A 21,679-nucleotide genomic window follows, 5' to 3' on the forward strand; every position below is an offset into this window, starting at 1 on the left:
TATTCCAGTAACGGGGGGGGGGGGGAGGGTCCATGCTATATTTGGTGAATTTTCGCCCTAACAACCCACGATATAAAAAAAAAATCAAACAGTCGGAACCACCCCATGGATCCATATAAGCAGCAGATACTTCAGGCTAAGACGATAATAGAGGACGAGTCTTCATAATGGTAGTCAGTCCGAATTTAACCATTGAACTTACAAGCACTGAGAACTGGTTTTCAGTCTAACATGAAATTAAATTGTAATACCAAGGGTAATACAAAGCAAGAATCTTAGTTTTTTATCTGTTTATAGCGCGCGCGTCTTAAAGTTTCGTTAAGTTATGAAGAAAAGTAAATCTTAGTCGATTAAAAAAGGCATTATTATTTTTTTTCAACGTCAATCTATTCAACTTCGCCCTCTGACAAGATACACATGCCTCATATTAGCTGACGAAGTCCTCATAATGGTATTCAATGCAAAATACAGTAATTGCCATGGCATGACAGCTTCGTATGTCCTTCACTAATATTCGTTTATAATATGGTCTTCGAAAATTATTTAACCTCAGATACTTTTTTTTTGTTTCCAAAATGCCATAACAGTAGGCCGTTCTGACTCTACCAGTTGCTGAAAATGTAGCATGGTGAGACTTTAAGTACCAATTCATTACATATAATTCAGCAACTGTCTGTGGTAGAGTTGATTCAAGGTGCAGAAAAACTAACGAAACAACCAATTTTTTTTCAATCTACATTGATATATTTACATAACTACATGTATAGTCTACATACAAATCTGTATTTTGTATTAATCTCCCACTATAAGCAACCAAAATCAAGAACGATAACTCTTGCAATGTGTCAATTTCATACACAATCTATATAGTTTTTGATCTCAAAAGTGCAACAACCTAATGACCAACTAAGATTTAGTTGTGGTTATAACTGTTTCTTAAGGCGGTAGACCTAGGGCAAGGGACATAACTTTTGAAATCAGCGATATGTTTGTATCATATTCAATTTCACCAAAGTCTTTTAAGCTTTCCTTTGAAACAGAATAAAATCAGTCCAAGTTACTTCAAAGCTTAAATGAAATTGATGTAAAATGGAAAACGCAAACGTCCCAATGATTTGTAAGAGTTGTGTCCCTTACCCTTAGTCTTCCTCCTTAACAAGAAACAACAGTAATTTGCCGGGTTTTAGACGTGCGTGAACAACCGCTTGTCTGAATTTTATAAACCTGCAAGCTATTTAAAAGATTTATTTACGATTCCATATAATAAAAAAACAACATTTTACATAACTAATATACACTCACAGTTCAGAATAGTGATTAACTACATACACTTCATGCGGTGTCGTAATCCCCTTAAGATAACTGATGCACTCGTGTCAATATCCTATGCCAATTTAATACCCCACTTTAACTATCTTTTTTATCTATATATTAACTGTTTAACACGATAGTACATTTAAGTGTCAGTTTCTGTAAGAATCAGGTAGTGGTGTAAACATGGTATAAATTAACTCACCACTTTGAAGTGTAATTCGACTATTTGTACCATCAGAATCAAGGAATAAAGATGATTTTGTTATAAATTCACTGAAATGCAATGCAAATTGAAATTTCGAGGGCAAATATATAGCTTTGCAAAAACCTCGATCTTCTAATAAACCTACTGATTTCTAAAAATATCTATTGATAAAGAGATCATATAGTGGGTATTTCAAATAGAGGAAGCTTGACAGAAACGTTGGGTTCTTGATATAAAAGAAAACATAAAACATTCAGTTTTGGGACAATATCACTTAAATATGTTAACAATTTAAAACTAACTCAATGAAATTATAATTTTATTTCACTAGGCAAATCATAGATCAACTAATGTGATGTAATCACATCAGTCATATTTGTATAATTCAATATATTAAGTTTTGGTATAATTCCAAACCATAAAATGTTAAATCACCACTGCCACCATTCCACTCCGAATAAAATTACCGTTGGTAAAGCAATTAACTATTTTCAAGGAATGGGATGAAAATTCAGAAAATCCTAAATTTTCCCCTTTTTACGATGTAGTCGTTATTATCACCTTAAGATTGAGAACCATAAACGTCTGAAATGAGCAAATATAGTGGTTACTTTGACAGCAGTCACAAAATTTAAGTAAATCGAAAACTGAACATATATTCTGGCATTACCACACAGATCGTGACGTTTATTGCCTCCCATACCACTTATAAAGTTATCGTTTCACCCTTACGAAATTTGTAGAGGTATCATACATATTATATCCATAAAATCAATCTAATTAAAATAACCTATCAATTGTTCGATTCAGTCACTGCATGTATGATCTAACAACACTCCATTCTAGTTTCTGTTCAAGTGTCCTTTTCCAGATCCTCAGGTTTTTCCTTTGAACAATGCTTTCAAAATCATGAAAGTTGAAATCTAATTGGCTGTTCAGAAAGGTAATCAGAACAGAAAATAGAATGGAGTGTTGTTACATGCAGTGACTAAATGGGACAATAGGCATGTCAAATTTTAATTAGATTGCCATAAAATATGATAACATTCAGAAAAAAATCAGAAAAGTATGATATATTCAATAAAATATTGTACAGTTCCTTACTCCTTCAGTTCAATCCATAAGGCACCTTAACACTCCGACGACATCCATTCAGTTGTCACTGTAATTAATTTAATAATTCAATCATAAATATATATATTACCTCTTTGACAAAATACACGAACTTTTTATAACACTCCAATACATGCATAAAATTAAAGACATGTTAGCTCGACAAATTTCATTTAAAAAATGTCATTCCACTCGTATCAAGTTCTTAAACCAAACAGGAAACATCCATCATTATCCTTTATAATATTCTTCATTAAATTGTATATTATCTTCATCAAATACCAAAGCAGGAAACTACATAACTGTTCTTCAATTTCCCGGTATACTTAACAATTTTATGCGTTGGCTTGACTGCTTCATATATCAACTAATAGGTAGATGCCACGGCGAAAAATATACTAGTTGGAGGTATAGGCACTGCTAATCTATCACTGGTGGAGAAAGGTCCATACGGTTTCCCAGAGAACACCTCTGTAAGTACGTATGCATCAACAGAGGGCGGAAGTCCAAGGTCCGTCATTGTCTTATTGACCCACAAAGGTGAACCGTCATCGGACACATTCAGAATGCCAATGGCATACCTTCCTCCTTTTAACGGACGTATCCAACCCTGCATGTTTTGCTATGAAATAAATATGTACATGTATATGAAATTATAAGAGTGTAAAATAATTAAAATGTAGAAGAAATAGTTCTCTGCAAACTTTCGTTTGAAAACCACAGCACAGAGTAAGGTCTCTTTTTGGGATCCACTCCAGATAAGAATCATGCAAAATGTGATTCATGGTTGCAAAGCCTGCATACTTTTATTTTTGATATTTTGTTTAAAATGTATCAGTAAAATTAACATGTGGCTTTTCATATAACCCTTGTTCTTAGTAGATAAAAATATGTAGATTGCACTTCAAAATTAAGGGAGATAGCTATATAAATGACACTAAAATATAATACATGTAGAAAATGTTAAATTGTTAAGGTGGATTATCTCCTAAGAGAAGACAGATTTGAATCAATATTAAACATTTCATCATATAGACCTATAAAGCAACTTAACAGCATAAATAAAAATGTGTAGCTTTTCTGGGATGTATCACACATTATAGAATTTGCATGGTTCTTCCAAAGACTACTACTTAAATTGCATGCTTCTCTCCGCCACTGGTACATGTAAAGTAGGTGTCAGATAGTTAATTCTTATCAAGTTCCAAAGTAGCTAGTGTAATAGTTTTGTTGGTATAGTTTTACCCTGATAAATAAAATCATATACTGTAAATGCCACTTAATCGATAAAGCAAATTTTTTTGTAATTCATTACAAAGTAAGACAATCTAATTTACCACAAAGCGTCTTATACATACCAAGCTTTTGTCCTCCCAGACAAATCTCCCCTGTATACCTAGTGGATCCTGGTTAATTGCAAGCACCCTTTCATTGAGCAAAAGTTCTTTGGCTTCCCTAGAAATGGTACGCAGGTCAACGGACATGAACAATGGGGATGCCATGATTGCCCACATTCCCATCTGAGCTTTCTGTTGTAGAGGACTCAAACCAAAATCTCCTGTCACTAACTAAAATCAGAGTGAAACAGAATTAAAAAGAATGTACTGCAGAATTCAAAATTAAGGAGATTACTCTGTAAATGACACTAAAATACAGTAGAAACCATTGAATTTTCAATGTGAATTATCTCCTAAGAGCAAACAGACTGGAATGAATGATTATACATTCCATCATATAGACCTATAAAGCAACTTAATAACAAAAATAAAAATGAGTGGCCTGTTTTGGGGTGTATCACATATTGCAGAATTTGCATGATTCTTACAAAGACTGCTACTTAAATGTTTTGACCAAGGCTAGTCGGTTCGTTGGCAATCATTTCATTGCATTTGTATTTTATTTTGAATTAGAAATGTTGCTGTTCATACATGTATGAATTATTAATACAGAAGTATCCAAAAAGAACAAACAAATATATTCGATTAGGACGAACCGTGCACTTATCTGTTATGTCATGTTAAGTAAATTTAGTCCGTGATTTTTGGATCCATCCCTATGTTTTCTGTTTTTGTGAAACCCTACAACTTGTTGCTCATTTGATGTTACCCACAATTCATTTACGTTGTTTTGTCCTCGCATGTAATTAATTTTCTCCTATACCGTAACTTTCACGTTTCATTCCCTATCTCAAACACCCCCTTACCTCGTCAGCATCGTTCCAGCTCCCTGGTCCTGCTGCTTCAGTAAAGTTCCTCTTGTTAGCTCTATAAAACTCAATGATAGTGAACACACTGGACCAACTGTCCTGTACGTTTGGTGCCAGAAACCAAGTGTTGCATACATTGGCAGCGTGGGTAAAATCTACCTGCAATTGAAACACATTAACAGATCTAAAAGATTTTAGTATAATATACTGTTGTTATCTTGCTGGAGAACAATTACAATAGGAGACAAATAAGAAGGGGGAGCAAAGTAAAGAAAAAATAATAGAGACAAGACATTCAGAAAAAAAGTACTAGTATTTGAAAATTTGATTTTTTGGGGGAGCTGGGATGAAATTTGAAATAAAACAATTCAGGACAGTGTATTATCTCATATTATCCTAATATTTTATTCTTTGTATTTAAAAACTTATAATATAAATTGAGGTTTACACGATATAACATAATGATGGTATAAGAAAATCATGCATATGCTTTCCTTTTGTTAAAAAACAATCATTTATCAGTGCTTTAATTTGTACTTCAAATATTTCTATCATTTATTATGCAAATAAAAGAGCATATTGATAGTTTTTTTTGGTTATTTAACACAACATGGATAATGGAAAAATCATCATTGATTCAAGTGTTCATAAAACATGGAAATATATAACTCTTTTTACTTACTGTATGTGACAGACAAAGAGGAAATGCACAACTGTACATGATTGGACGTCCCGTCTTGTTCAGATAGTACCCCATGTCTCTGTAATCTGAAAGGTACAAAACATCTGTGCAAAGTCCTAACAAGTATTACTTTAAACTTTGGAAAAAAGGATAATAATGTTTAAGACATGATAAGACACTTCATCGTTGAACGTCTTTGAAGATGTTAAGATGTCCATGAAGGTTCATACATCGTTGAACGTCTTTGAAGACGTTCAGATGTCTATGAAGGTTCATACATCGTTGAACGTCTATGAAGATGTTCAGATGTCCATGAAGGTTCATACTCCATTTATTCCAAAAATAAAATTTTGATTATTTTCTCGGCTCCTGTTTTTTCTTATTTGTTTTATTAGTTTATTGTGTTAAATAGGCTTCCGTAATCTAGCAAATTACAATCGCACTCCGTTTGTCGGGATGTGATCGAATGAGGAAATGTTCCCTTCTTTATACATAAAAATTAATGATACGAATCGAAAAAAAAATCAATCGAACAAACATCCAATCAAAACCTTAAATTAACAACATGCAGACATTGTTGACTACACATTCTCTCTTTTAGTAAAAACATATATTTACCTGCTTCCTGTCCACCGCCACCATAGCAACAGTCAAATTTAAGCATATCAACTCCCCATGAGGCATAGGTTTGAGCATCTATTTCGTAATGACCTCTGTTACCAGGGTAACGTTTGCAAGTCAAAGGTCCTACATCTCCATAGATACCAAGTTTTAGTCCTTTAGAATGCACCTTATTAATGCATATAAACGCTTCATTTTAATAATTGTGCTTCAGGCAGTGTTATGAAAATTGCCTCGGCAACTTGCTTAAGATCAAAATAAATATGTTCCTCTTATAGTATACTATTATACATATACATGTAGGTGGCGCCACTACTGTGTAACTTTTCTCTGATGGTTATAGTAATTAATATGTGAAAAAAAGTTTAATATGCTATCATAATAATCAATCAAACCAATAAACAAACATAATCGTATAAAAAATACAAAAGCAAAGCCTACATAATCAGCTAAAGCCTTGATTCCATGAGGAAATCGTTCTGGATCAGGTTGCAGACGACCTTGACTATCTCTCTGCTTTGACATCCAGCAGTCGTCAATGGAGATGTATTCATACCCAGCTGCAAGGTAGCCATCTTCGGCCACTCTGTCCGCCATCTGCATTATCAACTTTTCACTGAAAATAGCAGTAGGGACAAAGTTAAAATCAAAGGCAGATCTTTAAAAAAAATCATAAAAATATAACAAAATTCAGCTTAATACCAATTGCAAGTCTAATCAAAATAAAGTATAACCATGCATTTCGTCTATACTTCACTTTTTGTGGAGTCTCATTCATTATTTAGTTGCTGTGTGTATTCTTTCCCAAATTGTGTTAATTATAATAATGGTTTGACTTTTGTATTGGTCTAGTTTATGTCCTTAGACCATGCCTAATAACATATGTGTGTGTGTGTCCTCGATCTAATCATGGTTTCCTTGTTTTTTATTCTAATATCTGTCTCCGAAAGGAACAATTCATGTCTCTGGACGTTGGACCTTTAACCGAAAAAGAATTTCAGAACGAATTGCAATTACTTCATAATATTGATGGATAGTATATGACAGAAGATTGAACTCAAAATTTGTATCACTAGATTTATATAAAAATACCTGATGCAGTTGTCAGGGTCATTGAGACAATCCAGATTACATCTGAACCTCTCCCAAGTCATCCATCCCATTGGTGGAGTCCTGGCTAGACCATTGTCCAGGGTGTGAATTGATGCAATGGACAGCAACAGTAATACAGGAACAACAAGCATACTAAGTGTGTGGAACGGAAAAGGACATTTTGTTAATCGATTCAGTATTTGAAAGTGTTTTGCTCTCCGGTAAAGAAATGTATGTACAAAGACACGGGCACAGGTTCTTAAATTTTAGAAAGGGCGTTCCTAATGATTTTTGCTCATTTTTGTTAAAATTTTCAACGAAATATTAACCAACAAATGGGGTGCCTTTGGTTCTAATTTTCGAAGCCCCATCCCCGGTTCCGATGCCATTAGTATTTAGATTTACTTCGACTGCTTGGTAGTGACAGCCTGTTGGTACATAATCAGAATATTTTTTCAATGTCATCGAAATGTCTGGTTAAACAGGCATATAAACCGAAGTGTTTTGAATCATTTAGCTCTATAGTTTTACGATGCTACCCACTTAGTAACCTATTTTGCCTGCAGTCTGCAGGTAAAAAAGTTGTACAGAAAGACAGTACCGACTCTAAACAAGAATTTTAGTCTACTTTTTGATATTCGAATCAGGGTGATATACATGAGTAGTACCACCGAATAGTGTTTGTTGAATGCGCAATCGTACGAGTTCCCGGCTAGTTTCGTGTTCATTTGGGACAATCAACCTGTAAGACTTTCCTTTTGGTTCACGATCGGGCAGATCAGACAGGTTCAAGCTAGCTTTATCTAACAGCGGCTGTGGTCACCCGTATGCAGAATATAATGTAAACAAGTTCATGTAATTATTGATAAATGCGGAAGCAATATATGAAGCTTTAGAATATCTATATATATATATATATGAAAATTTCATGAAATAATAAATGATGTGCATTTGTGTGTGTAAATGATTTGCATTATTTTGTGCTTACCTTTGTGCTTATAAGCGTAGTCGGAGAATTGATTAACACAAACAAATGTTTACACGCCAGTGCATTTCACGGATGGAGAACTTGGAGAAAATCAATGTATTCGCATAAAAAAATATACTATGCTGGTATTTAAACCTAGCTACGACTTGAATATTCATGTTACTAAAATGGCTTTTACAATGTTGATTGTATCAATATTTCGAGTACAACATGCGCATAAGATTTCCCCTCTTTATGCTCGAAATATAAAACAAGAGGCCCTCGGGAGCCTGATTGGTTTTCTCATTGTTCAAGGGCAGTAACTTCAACAACGAGTCATCTGACAACTCTGACCAATTCAGCATTTAGCAGGCCATAAGATAAGGATAATTTCATCCATTGAAAGTTTTTTTTTCTATCTATTAAATATGTTTTCAATATTGGCCAAGTTACAAAAAAAAAAAAAAGAAAAAAACAATTACATTAATTGTAAATTTCTATAAAATAAAAAAAAAAACACTCATTTTTTGCCTATGACACCTTTACTAGGTCTTATCATAAGAATTATTTCATCAATTGGATTTTTTTTATCTATTGTTTTTTTGAAAACATTGGCTATAATCTGCAAAAAAAACAAAACAAAACAAAACAAAACAAAAAAAAAAAACATTTTGCCGCCTTCCAACGGCAATAACTTCAACAAGGAGTCGACCATCATCTTTGACCCATAAAAATAACTTTGTAAGCCTTATCATAAGGATCATTTCATTAGTTGAAAATTGTTTTTTTTATCTTGTAGTGTTTTTAAGATATTGGCTGAAAAAAACTTCGGCATTTCAAAGGTAATAACTCTAAGTAAGGACTCGTCCTTCAACTATGACATGGTGAAGACTTTTGTAGACTTTATAATAAGGATTTAATTTATTTCACGAATTGAACGTTTTTTTCCTTACTCTTATAGTTTTCAAGATATTGACTTAACACTTCAAGAAAAACCTTATTTTTTTGCATTCCAAGGGCAAAAACTCTACAAGGAGTCATTCGACAACTTGGACCCATTGCACATTTTTGTAGAGCTCTTCAAGCCTAAAAAGGGTAGTCACATTTTCCCCCCAATATCTCTGATAGTTTTGAGATATATGTAGAAATTGACCCATGTGGTCTGTAATCAGCAAGTATGGCCATGTATGAAGCTTATTCTATATATTCGATACCCTAAGGATGCTGGTGACTATGTGTGGTAATATTCCACTGAGTGGTTTCAGGAGAGAAGATTTTTAAAGAAAAGTTAATCACAGACAACAGATGACAACGACACCACAGCTGCTGCTGCCAACAACGGACGCCATATGATGACAAAAGTTCACATGGCAAGGTGAGCTAAAAAAAACTGAAAATAATCGGAGCAGCCACTTCCTTTCCGAAATTTCTGAATCTGCCACTAGAACAGTATTGATACAGATCATATTATCAAATAGTAAAAAAAATTAAGGATGTCCTTGTGATGCCTACCCCTCAAGTGGGAAAATCATAGTAAACCATTGGAGTGTTTCTAGAAAAGCAGAGGACGCTTACCCTACCGGTGCACCTGGTCCATGCTCCCAGTTTTTATGTATGATTTTAGTTACTTTGTGTTCTTTGTTGTGTACGTCTGTTTTCCATGTCTGGTCTTTGTCCCTGAATAACATTCTTTTGATTACCGCTATAACCTTGGTTCCCTTGATTACTCTTAGACAAGTCAGTGCCTCACCCCTATTAGAAAATCTGGATCCATCACTTATCTAGGAACTATGTTGTAGTACTTGCAGGTGCAGGTCCAGAAATTTATGAAAGGGTATGGTTTGAAAAGGAGGGAATCCAGGTAATAATGTTTACTCAGAGCGGAAAATGGGTCCCAATCCAGAAATTTATAAGAAGTGGTATGCTTTTCATGCTACCAGTTGCACATCTTGTCCAAGATTTGCACAATATTAACAAAATTTTCCAACAAAATAGGAAAAACTAATATCTGGAACACTCCCCCGGATCTGCCACTAATTGAGGGTACATGCCGGAAATTGCTTCACAATGCTTCCTTGCTTTATGTTAGTCTCCTTTGTTTGTTTATTGTTTATAAAGGTAGACTTAGGGTAAGGGAAATAACTCTTGAAATCAGTGATATGTTTGTATCATATTCAATTTCACCAAAGCTTTTCAAGCTTTCCTTTGAAACAGAATGAAATCCGTCTGAGTTACTTTGATGCTTACATGGGATCGATGTCAAATGCTGAATACAAACATACCAATGATTTGTAAGAGTTGTGTCCCTTTACCCTTGGTCTATCTCCTTAAGACACTTACAGAAACAGCAGGTAAATTGAGTAACAACGCAAACATATATAGATTAATAAATCAGTAGTTCAAATGTCAAAGGTACTTGAAATAGGTTTAGCATTTTGAACACTGTTTTCCAATGTTTTTCTTGAAAAGACTCATCTTCAATCTGATTCAAGTTATAAAGGCAGCTAAATAATAAGTCACCATCATGATGCTTAAATAACTATATATATGTAAGAATTAGGCTGAATAAATAAACTTTATTCAAAGAGCTATATGAAAATATAAAAATGTGGATTTCAACAGTAAAGTAATCTCAACAACAGGAATGTAGATACAAAACCACATTTAAACAAGACATAACATATAAAAAAACTGAAATGTTTGTTAATATATGTTGTATCTTGTGTAAATATAATAGAAAATAAAAATGAAAACTTACACATGTATAATAAAAATAGGGCATTAATGGAACATTAAATGATACAGCGACCTGTAATGGTGAAAAATGGGAGATGACAAAATTTCAAAAATGTCTTCAATCAAAAACTACATTTTTGATTTTGCTGAAAAAATAACTTAACCTGCATTTTCTAGTAATAAACAACTGTGCCAAGTTATAAAAAAAATCATTGATTTGTTCTCAAGTTATCATCTAGAAACTGCTGGGGGATGGACAGTGAGACACCTGATGTTTTGGAGGGTATCGCACAATACCTTGCAACTTACTGAGGTGGGGTAAAAAAATCAAAAGGCAGAACCAAGGACACCTCTCTCAAAGTTATATATCAAGCTAGAGTTCTGTTTAATTTAAAAATTTACCCTCTGGCCAGGTCAATAGTTAGACGTGTGAAAAGTAGGAACTAAGTGGGTAAATGTATCTAAATTACAGAAAATATGAATACAAAAAAATTTAGTTGATTGTCAATGTAAGAATAATTACCCAGTCCAAACCCTCTCCAGACACGATTTTGGTCAGCTGAGAAAAAAGCTGATTTGGAAAAGAGCTGAAACAGAGAGGTTAGTCTTGCAAAAATATCATTATCAAGTCTTGTAGCACATTTTGATTTTATATTTTTGAGGTAAAAAAGTGGAAATCAGCTTTTAATTTGAGGAAAACCATGCCTGGTCTCTCTGAGAAACTCCAGAGCTTCATTTACAAGTTATGCTCCTAAACACAGGAAAATATGAAAAAAATCAGAAAATCAGATATCACCAGATGCACATACAGACATATAATTAATATGTTACAAACAAAATTTACAAGACACAAACTAAAAGAGGAATATTTAAAATTTCCGAAGTTGTACAAGAAATACATGTATGATATAATTGAACAATAGTTAACATAAGTACATTTCAGGTATAAGCTAAATATAAATCTAAGTACAAGCTGAACAAGTAAAACTATCTGAACTGTACTTTGTGGGAATAAAAGATGTAAACCTATCTAAACTGTACTTTGTGAGACTAAAAGATGTAAACCTAACTAAACTGTACTTTGTGGGACTAAAAGATGTAAACCTATCTAAACTGTACTTTGTGGGACTAAAAGATGTAAACCTATCTAAACTGTACTTTGTGGGAATAAAAGATGTAAACCTATCTAAACTGTACTTTGTGGGACTAAAAGATGTAAACTTATCTAAACTGTACTTTGTGAGACTAAAAGATGTGATATTGTTTGGCTAGATCAGTTCCTGCATATTCAAAATGCATAAAACTAATCTAAGAGCATTTCAATACAAATTTGGTTTAAACAAGTTTATGTGTACATTAAGTTAATAGAATTTATGGTAAGGTTTTACAGTAATGTGAAAAATGTGGCTAGAAAAAGTGATATAATAATTCTATTCTTTTCTTTGTGTAAATGGTACCATCTTCAAAATACAAAGTTTCTAGAACATAAACTTAGGGCAATATAAATGCCTTTTGCTTAGGACCTCTGACTTGCAAACGTTACCCTGGTAACAGAGGTCATTACGAAATAGATGCTTAAACCTATGCCTCATGGGGAGTTGATATGCTTAAATTTGACTGTTGCTAGCCCAAAAGTCATGCTTTTACATTCACCAGTAATCTCAATCATTACAAAACAGGTTCAGCAATTACCATAAATATACTACAAGCAGGGATAGACAGAATTAGTCTATCCATTACACTGTATGGACCATAGGTCTTCCCTGTATATACATCAGTCATTTTATATGAAGCTTCACTTGAGGCAGGTAGTCCAAGGTCACTTATGGTTTTGTTCAAAACCAGTGGCATCCCATATGATCCATAGTTGAGAACAGCAACAGCATAGTTTCCTTTTGGGTATAAAGGCTTCAGCCAGCATTCCATTAGCTGTAAAAAGAAAATAAAGGCATCAGATAGCATTCCATTAGCTGTAAAAAGTAAATAAAGGCTTCAGATAGCATTCCATTACCTGTAAAATAAAAATAAAGGCTTCAGCCACCATTCCATTAGCTGAAAAATGGAAGCTTAAGCAAGCAATCCATCGGCTGTCAACAGAAAATAAAGGCTTCAGCATTTCATTAGATGAAAAAAAAAATTGTCAATTTCCAAAGTTTTATACTCTTGAAAAAATCATAGGTCGATCCAGAAATAATATATCAAAAGGATGGAAGAGGGGAGGGTAGGTTAGATCTAGAAATCTGTAGAGGGGTTCAACTCTTCTATGCTATCATTAGTTCATTTTTCTTTAACTTTAGCAAAAAATTAACAAAATTTTCCTGCAAACTGGGGGTGATCTCCCACCCACAATATTCTCATGGAACCATCCTCGAATGCATTGACATAGCTGTTTCTGTGTGTCTATTTACAGGATATATAAGTTTCATATACTACCGATACACTGAACTTTTACTCAATAGCTTGACAGAATTGTATGGAACTTTTGGTGACATCAAAGAATATTAAGATGGTAAAGATACCCATAACATGTTTAATACTGCATATGAAAACTAAATAATAAAACTATAAATATTCATTTAACAATTATTTAACTTCTACAAAAGCTATTAGTGCCATCAATTCCAAATTGACAAATTCTATACTTCCCTTTTATCTATTCACTATAATAGTTTAGTTTTGGGCTTGCACTTACCACTGTTTTATCTCTCCACAAAAATTTTCCCTGTTTACCAAGTGGATCTTGGTTAATAGCTAGAACTTGTTTATTGAGTAGTATATCCTTGGCAGCTTTAGAAATATTTCTGAGATCTACAGACATGAACAGCTGTGATGAGAACATTGCCCACATTCCCATCTGGACCTGCTGCTCACCTAAACTGAGGCTGAAATCTCCAACTATCAACTAAAATAAAAAAAGTTAATGATATTTACCACATATCAATCTACTGATAAAAAAGCAGTTCATTTTTCCAATGTTCTTTCTAAAAAAAGAGTCAGACAAATGATTATCGGAAAGTTGAAAAAGGAAAGATCAAGGTCAAAGTCTTATGTGCAACTTTTGGAAATGGCCTTGACCCTTACCTATTGAAAACAAGATAAACTGATCTTTGAATCTTTCATTAAAACCTTTTAGACTGGCAAAAAGATTATATGGTGGAAACTGATTTTCATTCATTCATTTCTTTTTCAGTGAAGGCGCCCTTGACCTTTGATATTCTTTAGCAAATGTTCCACAAGACATCTTCAATTTTATATCTAAACACTACTATAATGCTTTCAGCAATTACATTCACTTTAACTTTGAATAATTGTTTTGAAGTTATACCTCATCAGCATCATTCCACTGTCCAGGTCCTGCCACATCAGCAAAGTTTTTCTTGTTCTGACTGTAGAATTCTATTGTGTTATAAACACTCTGCCAGCTGTCTTGTATATCAGGAGCAACTCTCCATGTATTGCAAATCTTTGCAGCTTGTGTATAATTAACCTATAATAGACAATTAATAAATCATGTGTAGAAATAAGCATTTTACATGAATAATATTTTTTATTAACTTAGAAGCTGCAACAAATGTGTTCATAGCATTATGATTATGAAGCAAGTTGGTATAATGAGTGCAAATGTTTGATTTTCTTTGTAATAAATGTAGAACTATCTATCATTATATCTTGATAAAGAACAAAATGGCTTTGTGCAGTGGTTTCTAAGTTAATGAACAGGCAACAAAAACCTATATAAATGGGCAGTACTTACTGAGTTGCCTGCACATATTGGGTATCCACAGTTATACATCATAGGCCTTCCAGTCTTATTGATGAAAAATCCCATTGTTTCATAGCCTGTCAAAAATGTTACCAATATCAGAAATTAAACCATAAATATAAAGAGATCATACAAGTTTCATAATTAAGGTAATATGCTTTTATAACCAGTTCTCATATACCTTTCTTCCACTGCTTAACTTTTTGCCAATTTCTTTCACACTATCTACCTTGATAAAGAAGGAATAATTCTTTGGTATGTAAGAAATATTGCAACATATGTTCAGAACCAATATAGATGATTTTGTTGTTTGTGTGTATAGCACAAAAGTAAATACGAAAACCATACTTTTTTCCAAAAAAGTACCATCGTACTATTGTAATAGTATAAAGTATTATTGAAAGAGTAATCAAGGGAACCAAGACTCAAAAGAATGTAATCAAGGAACATTTTTAAGACAAGACATGGAAAACAGACAAATACAACAAAGAACAGAAAGTAATAAAATAATACATTCAAAGTAACAAAAGTAAATGAACAACTCTGATTCCACTAAAAACAGGAAGCATGGACCAGGTGCACCAGTAGGGTAAGTGTCCTCTGCTTTTCTAGAAACATCTGTCGAGTTGCTCATAAGAAGTCAAGTCCAGGGTAGGGAAAAGGAAAACTATGACACACTGAACAAATCATTTTTCATGGTGCAGATGGATACACCGTAAAAATCCACGAATTCATGATGACGACCATAAAACTTCAGTAGTGATGACTTTAATCTTGTAGCAACATAACCCTGTTCAAGAAGCCTAATTGAAAGAAGTCTTGTGCGATACAAAACGTCTACGGCAAGAAACATATAATAGCAAATGTACCATATAATGACCTTCATTTTCAACATTTTCATAATTTAAGTCCATGTTAATCATAATAAAATGAAAAAAATAAAAATCTTTTGGGTGCTTTTCAAAACCCATGAAAAACAGATGTTACAATTTTGCTGTGATAGTACAACTTACCTTCAACCATTTCATACCCAGCGTAACAACAATCCAACTTAACCATGTCAATGCCCCATGAGGCATAGGTCTGGGCATCAAGTGGCATATAATTCTGGTTGCCAGGGTATTTCTTACATGTTAGTGGCCCAACATCACCATATATACCCAACTTTAAACCTTTAGAATGGACCTAAAATGTAAGAGAGTAATCAAGGGAACCAAGGTTATAGTGGTAATTAAAAGAATGTAATCCACGGACAAAGACCAGACATGGAAAACAGACATACACAACAAAGAACATAAAATAACTAAAATCATATATACAAAGTAACAAAAGCAAATGAGCACCTCGGACTCCACTAAAAGCTGGGAGCATGGACCAGGTGCACTGGTAGGGTAAGTGTCCTCTGCTTTTCTGGAAACATCTGCCGAGTTGCTGTAAAACAGTAACTGGTAATCAAGGGAAACCAAGATTTGAGCAGTAATCAGAAGAATATATAACAAGGATAAATGCTAGACAGGGAAAACAAGACACACACAACAAAGAATATGAAATATCCAATTTGACAGTAAACCAGTCTGTTGGATGACAAATTTGTAGAAAGTTAGTACCCTTTGCTTTAAATCTTAAAAAACAAAGCAAAAGTCAGGAATATGAAAAAGGACTATCATTGAAAACAGTCCTTAATGTCAAATTAATGTGACACAATGATCCATATGTGCAGGTCACATGAAATTTCCTAAAATATACTGTAAACATTTTAAATTTACAGTGGACAGGAATGCACAAAAAATTGTTCCAGTGAAATTGATTTTTAACATAATGCTAATCACTTTGAAAACCGAGAAAAATTGATACCCATGAACATGTTCACTTAACATGACCCAGGAAAATAAGCAACAGTGAAAATTAATATGTTTACAGTATTCATTTTGAATGATAAGAAATTTAGCCTCCCATTGCAGTCAAAATCAGTAAATATTTTGTTGTTCATAATTCTACAGTCTTGAAATTTTGAAGTAAACATCTCAGCAACAGAAATATTATAACCCTTAATTCATGAAAAAGCTGTGTTCATTACAATTAGAAAACCGTTAGCTAGAGGTGCTACAGGACCTGGACCAATCCGTGCAACAAAAATTACGATTGGTAATCAATCACAGATCAGTTTCCGATCAGTCATCGATCCGTCAAATTGATCCATTAAACCGGTGATCGTATCACATGACCACAGAGTTGTCAATATATTTAACAGTTTCCGGCTTTTCCTTTGTCAATTCTACACATATTTACATAATGCAATAAATTTAACCATCAATTTATACTTTTTTTTTACATTTGTTTATTTTAACAGACCATACATCTTTATACATAACAAAACTATGATCAGATTGATTAAAGGTCATTGGTTATCGATCCGTCAGCGATCAATCAGTCAACAGTCATTGATCCGTAAAACCTTTGCTCAGATTGGTTCAAGGACTGTACATGTATTTCATAGAATCAAGAATATAAGGAGAATGGATATGGTGAGTATGTCAAAGAAACAACAACCCCACAGGGATGAAAAATGTCAGCTCAAGTATTTCTACACATAAATTTAATTTAATCATAGCCAAAAGTAAGAAAATTCAAACATATTAATATATACACTAACATAATCAGCTAATGCTTTTATCCCACTTGGAAACCTGTCAGGATCAGGCTGTAGACGACCTTGACTATCTCTCTGTTTAGACATCCAGCAGTCATCAATGGAGATATATTCATACCCAGCTGCAAGGTAGCCATCTTCAGCCATTCTATCTGCCATCTGCATGATTAGTTTCTCACTGTAATGTAAAATGCTTATACATCAATATTTTATCTACAATGAGTATACATAGTTTTGGATTAAATAATGAAAAGATGATGTACCAGTTAAGGGACCCTTCAAACATGCACAGGCACTTGTGTAAAGATTTAATTGGACATCAATAGGCCAAGGCAATCTGCTTAGAAATAGTAAGACTGATTTTGTCCAACAATATCTATACACAATAGCCTGTGCTGTAGACATGCTACATGACCACTTTCAGTAGTTCAAGCATTATCTAATACAAGTTCAAATTGTTTTATATTGTATACTTATCCAGACAAAGTTGCAAGTACTAGTTTTATATCAAACCATACATTTCATGTTATAGAAATAAACATTACAAAAGATAGCTGAAATTGGGATCACAGAAGCCCTGTTATCCATTTTTTTTCAGTTAGAAAAAATTGGAATATTACTGCCATACATGACTGTGACATCATCAATTTTTTATTAATGATTTACTTGTTGAATTTTTATACTTAAATTAAATTATAAGGAATGACTTTATATATATTTTCAGTCTATTTCAAATAATCTCAATGCTTGTGGTGCACACTTGAAAATAACCTACAAAGCAGGTTACTTCTTGTATGCCAAGTGATAGAGGTTATTTCTTCATAGACCAAAAAATATATCAGTCATTCCTTAATTAACACCAACATTTTATCATATTATTTTATCTTGAATTTAAGTATGCAAATTACGTTGTATGCTAAATTTTACGATGATTTGGTAAGATGCTTTTTCAAGGAATTATGAGGATTATTCATCATTATATTATGGAAACTACAATTGTAACTAAGAAACAAATGGTATGACAAACTGACATTTGGATCACCACCCTTATTCATTGATCAAGAGTAAAAAAAAACTTATTCTCCTGGAAATGGCCCTTTATGAGTAGAGACAACCTGTGTAAAACATCTTAACTTGTTCTCTATACCAATGAAACTTCTTAAAAATAGCACTGTTATAGACATATTCAAAATTAAGGCAAGAGAAATTGATATCACTATATACTATGTTTCAAGAAATGGTGGTGCTCTCTAGAAGCAAACAAAATAATATGTTTTCACAGATAAAACAGGTAATTATACTAGTTGTAAATCCAAAATTGGATTATCTTCTTCTTATTAGCAAAATTCTTGGTCTGTTCACTCATTCCACTCATGAAAAAGACCTGAATTTCTAAAACTCATGATAGATAATCTAATCTTTAATCATCACTCATGTAAGAACCTTCATGTAATAAACTCATCTACAAATGTTGCACAATATTAAAAGCTGGACCAACCTGATACAGTTGTGAGGATCATTAACACAGTCTATATTACATCTAAATCTTTCCCATGTCATCCATCCCATTGGTGGAGTCTTGGCCAGTCCATTGTCTAATGTGTGCACTGACCCCAAAAGTATAACACACAGTAATGGTACTATCAACATGGTGAATCTGAAAAAGAAACAAAGAAGATCAATGTAATTAGATAAGAACAGTGTACTGTCTTGAAATAAAAGCTCTAGTCTACTTGGTTGGGTAAATCGGCTGTGGTTATTGCTGAACTTGTATACTGTTTTTACCTTCTGTGTGCTGGTTATCAATTTATCTTCAACTTACTTTTGCTACAAGTTCCTCATTCTTAATTCAAGAGTATATGCAAATAATTTACTTGTTGCTGGTATCAAGTCTACTAATTGTTGTTTGCCAGGATGGAGTTGGTACTTATATTTTCCTGCAACATTCCTGTAAACTAATTATTATAATTCTGCCAATTTCATACAACGTTGGAATGAGCGATTGCAATATGGCACTTTGAAGTAAGAAGTTGGGGTACATGTATGGAGGAACCAAATTCCAAACTCTAATATTGTAGAAGAACATGTATATTGCACCAAAATAAAAGTGCCATTAAAAAGGGGGGGTGTTCAGTTGGTTGCAGGATTAGAGTATATACTCTGTTCCAGGGTTAGAAATTAACCTAAAATTTCAATTAGCCAGCAGGACCAGTAGACTAAAAAATCTACTGGTCCTACAAAAATTTGCTGGTCCTGAAGAAATTGGATGTGAGAAAAAACATAATGAAAATGATCATTTATTACCAGAAATATAAATCTATTTAACAGTCAGTCAATAACACATTCAGGGTCTAATTAACTTAAAATATCAAGTTGTATGCAGTAGTTAACAATGTTGAAGAAGGTCAAAACTTTACAAAGGGATATTTATAGCCTGGTGCAATAATCCAATGACTGGCTATAAAAATTTAATACAACAAAATGTAGACTGCCTAACACATACACTTGGGCCCTCCAACCAATATAGAGTACACATTGGAAGGGGAGGCAATATCTAAGTCCAATGAAGATAAGACCTGGGAGTTATTGTGGACGAAAAACTTAAATTTCAGCAACATATCAACAAATCAACTAAGAAAGGAAACCAAGGAATAAGGATGATTAAAAGAAGTTGGACAACGAAATGTTTCTCAACCTCTACAAAAGTATTGTTCATCCCCATTTAGAATATGGAAGCAATGTATGGTCATTTATAAAAAAGAAGCTATCAAAATTGAAAACATTCAAAGAAGGGCAACAAAACTAGTAAAAAACATACATTTGAGTTCTAGTGAGAGACTTATGTGTCTAGGTTTGCCATCACTTCAATTCAGATGTTGTGGAAACATATAGGATAGTGAATAACATTGACAAACTCGACAGCAAAAGTTTATTTCCAACTAGACCAACAAGCACCAGAGGGCATAGTTTCAAAATATTCAAGATTGATTGATTGATTGATTGATTGTTGGGGTTTAACACCCAAGCAGCAATATTTCAGCTATATTCAGGCGATGAACATGAAAGGTGTGATAAAATGAACATGAAATGATGATGATGAAATAAAAAAGGGATGGGACACCAGGATAATAGGGTCAACATATTTTTTGATTGCCACAAGATAAAAGGGAGGGATGGGTAGGGTAGGGAATTTAGCCTCCTGTGGCGGAGCGCAAAGGTTCCTACTCCTATGGAATACCACAGCAGGGTTCTTTAACGTGCGAGGAACGTGACATCTTTCCCAACATGGTGCACCACTATGGTTTGCGGTCAGGTTTTCCGTATTATAGCCTGACAACCCCAGCATGCAACATGCCAGGGGTACCCCATTCCACCACCTTGGGCACACAACCCAGTTGCTTTGTGGGCAGAGCGCCTAGCCCTGGCTAGGTTTCTGAGCACTATTTAATCGCCTTTTACGACAAGCTTAGTGCTGCTGCAGGCCTATTCTTTTGACACCCGGACCTTCAAAAACAACCTCAATAAACACTGGAACAACCTCACAATAAAATTTGTGCCAGATATATATGGACTAGAAGTCCATAAGATAAATTTGCGAAGGGTGTTAGGGGCTACAAGCCCAAATATCTGACCTCAGGGCAAGGAAAACATGTACAATGTAAACATTTTTTAGGTGCAAAAACTTACCTGAATTTTTTGTAAGGAATTACTGAGTATTATTAAAGACACTGATCAAAAGATAGGTTTAATGTAATGAAAGGTTTGATTTTGTACTAACTACAGATTTAATAAAAATTCACTTTCCAAAGGCCTGTTTTTTCTCAGCGTAGAAAAGTTAACCACCGTGATACAGTGAGACCCAGTATAAGTTAAATAAAGAGGAAATTCGGACTAGAACCAACACAGTTGTCTGAGTTGGACAGCAGTATATATTGACATTGGATTCCCTTAATCTTGAACGTGTGAAAATTAAAGACAAGATAATATGTAAACTCGCACCAAGCTGTTTTTAAAAACCTGTTCAAGACCCGCTAACCTAAAGAGGCGGTCACGAGTGGCAGATCGATCAACTATGATAATCTGGTTTCCGTATGCAATTAGATTTCATCGACTTATCAACAGAAATCCAGGTGATACATGTCTGACTTGTTAAACGAAACGAAAGATATTTACAGTATTACTAAGATTTATTTATTTTTTTTAATTTTGAATATCTTGTAGCACTTTTGCATTTTTAGAAACAAATTTAGAACAATAATACCAAAATGAAAGATAGAATGTAATATACTTAAAATAAAACCATTGACATTCGGTTTCGGATTCTCATAAA

The 21,679-nt window shown here is 33.6% G+C and overlaps 4 protein-coding genes across 11 annotated transcripts in view; all 4 read right to left on the bottom strand.

Annotated features, from left to right (window-relative positions):
• Positions 1–1,394, bottom strand: part of LOC148605355 (alpha-galactosidase A-like) — a 9,262-nt gene extending 7,868 nt beyond the window's left edge. For both annotated transcript variants that reach the window (XM_088550835.1, XM_088550834.1), the window contains exon 1: positions 1,303–1,394. The gene's annotated coding sequence lies outside the window, so the exon portion shown is untranslated. The remainder of the gene's footprint in view (positions 1–1,302) is intronic.
• Positions 1–1,412, bottom strand: part of LOC148605353 (alpha-N-acetylgalactosaminidase-like) — a 25,802-nt gene extending 24,390 nt beyond the window's left edge. For 2 of the 5 annotated variants that reach the window (XM_088550827.1, XM_088550825.1), the window contains exon 1: positions 1,303–1,412. The gene's annotated coding sequence lies outside the window, so the exon portion shown is untranslated. The remainder of the gene's footprint in view (positions 1–1,302) is intronic. The other 3 variants (XM_088550831.1, XM_088550828.1, XM_088550833.1) reach the window with 2 other exon arrangements.
• Positions 1,230–8,378, bottom strand: LOC148605356 (alpha-N-acetylgalactosaminidase-like). Of its 2 annotated transcripts, none has more exons than XM_088550836.1 (8): positions 8,222–8,378; positions 7,234–7,386; positions 6,583–6,757; positions 6,139–6,310; positions 5,521–5,606; positions 4,836–4,997; positions 3,991–4,200; positions 1,230–3,254 (listed from the first exon to the last, which is right to left on the bottom strand). In XM_088550836.1, the coding sequence occupies exons 2-8, from the start codon at positions 7,383–7,385 to the stop codon at positions 3,000–3,002; spliced, it is 1,212 nt and encodes a 403-aa protein (XP_088406962.1). In that variant the 5' UTR covers position 7,386; positions 8,222–8,378; the 3' UTR covers positions 1,230–2,999. The 2 variants fall into 2 exon arrangements, with proteins under 2 accessions (XP_088406962.1, XP_088406963.1); XM_088550837.1 differs by lacking the exon at positions 8,222–8,378 and adding an exon at positions 7,976–8,052 and having other exon boundaries at positions 1,826–3,254.
• Positions 8,379–10,756: 2,378 nt separating this feature from the next.
• Positions 10,757–21,484, bottom strand: LOC148605357 (alpha-N-acetylgalactosaminidase-like). Of its 2 annotated transcripts, none has more exons than XM_088550852.1 (8): positions 21,386–21,484; positions 18,848–19,006; positions 17,353–17,527; positions 15,713–15,884; positions 14,691–14,776; positions 14,262–14,423; positions 13,629–13,838; positions 10,757–12,865 (listed from the first exon to the last, which is right to left on the bottom strand). In XM_088550852.1, exons 2-8 carry the CDS (start codon positions 18,997–18,999, stop codon positions 12,605–12,607), a joined length of 1,218 nt encoding a protein of 405 aa, XP_088406978.1. In that variant the 5' UTR covers positions 19,000–19,006; positions 21,386–21,484; the 3' UTR covers positions 10,757–12,604. The 2 variants fall into 2 exon arrangements, with proteins under 2 accessions (XP_088406978.1, XP_088406977.1); XM_088550851.1 differs by having other exon boundaries at positions 21,349–21,474.
• Between the last annotated feature and the right edge of the window lie 195 nt (positions 21,485–21,679).

Source organism: Perna viridis, chromosome 10 (assembly GCF_037379345.1).
Source record: "Perna viridis isolate PV_CMFRI_1.1 ecotype Kerala chromosome 10, ASM3737934v1, whole genome shotgun sequence".
Lineage (NCBI taxonomy): Eukaryota > Metazoa > Mollusca > Bivalvia > Mytilida > Mytilidae > Perna > Perna viridis.

Coding starts and splice junctions, on each gene's coding strand:
- LOC148605356 (XM_088550836.1), bottom strand. CDS start 7,385: ATGCTTGTTGTTCCTGTATTACTGTTGCTGTCCATTGCATCAATTCAC. Junction 4,998..5,520: donor CTCTTTGTCTGTCACATACA/GTAAGTAAAAAG, acceptor TTTCAATTGCAG/GTAGATTTTACCCACGCTGC. Junction 3,255..3,990: donor TCTGGGAGGACAAAAGCTTG/GTATGTATAAGA, acceptor TTTATTTCATAG/CAAAACATGCAGGGTTGGAT.
- LOC148605357 (XM_088550852.1), bottom strand. CDS start 18,999: ATGTTGATAGTACCATTACTGTGTGTTATACTTTTGGGGTCAGTGCAC. Junction 17,528..18,847: donor GATCCTCACAACTGTATCAG/GTTGGTCCAGCT, acceptor TTTACATTACAG/TGAGAAACTAATCATGCAGA. Junction 12,866..13,628: donor TGTGGAGAGATAAAACAGTG/GTAAGTGCAAGC, acceptor TTCTTTTTACAG/CTAATGGAATGCTGGCTGAA.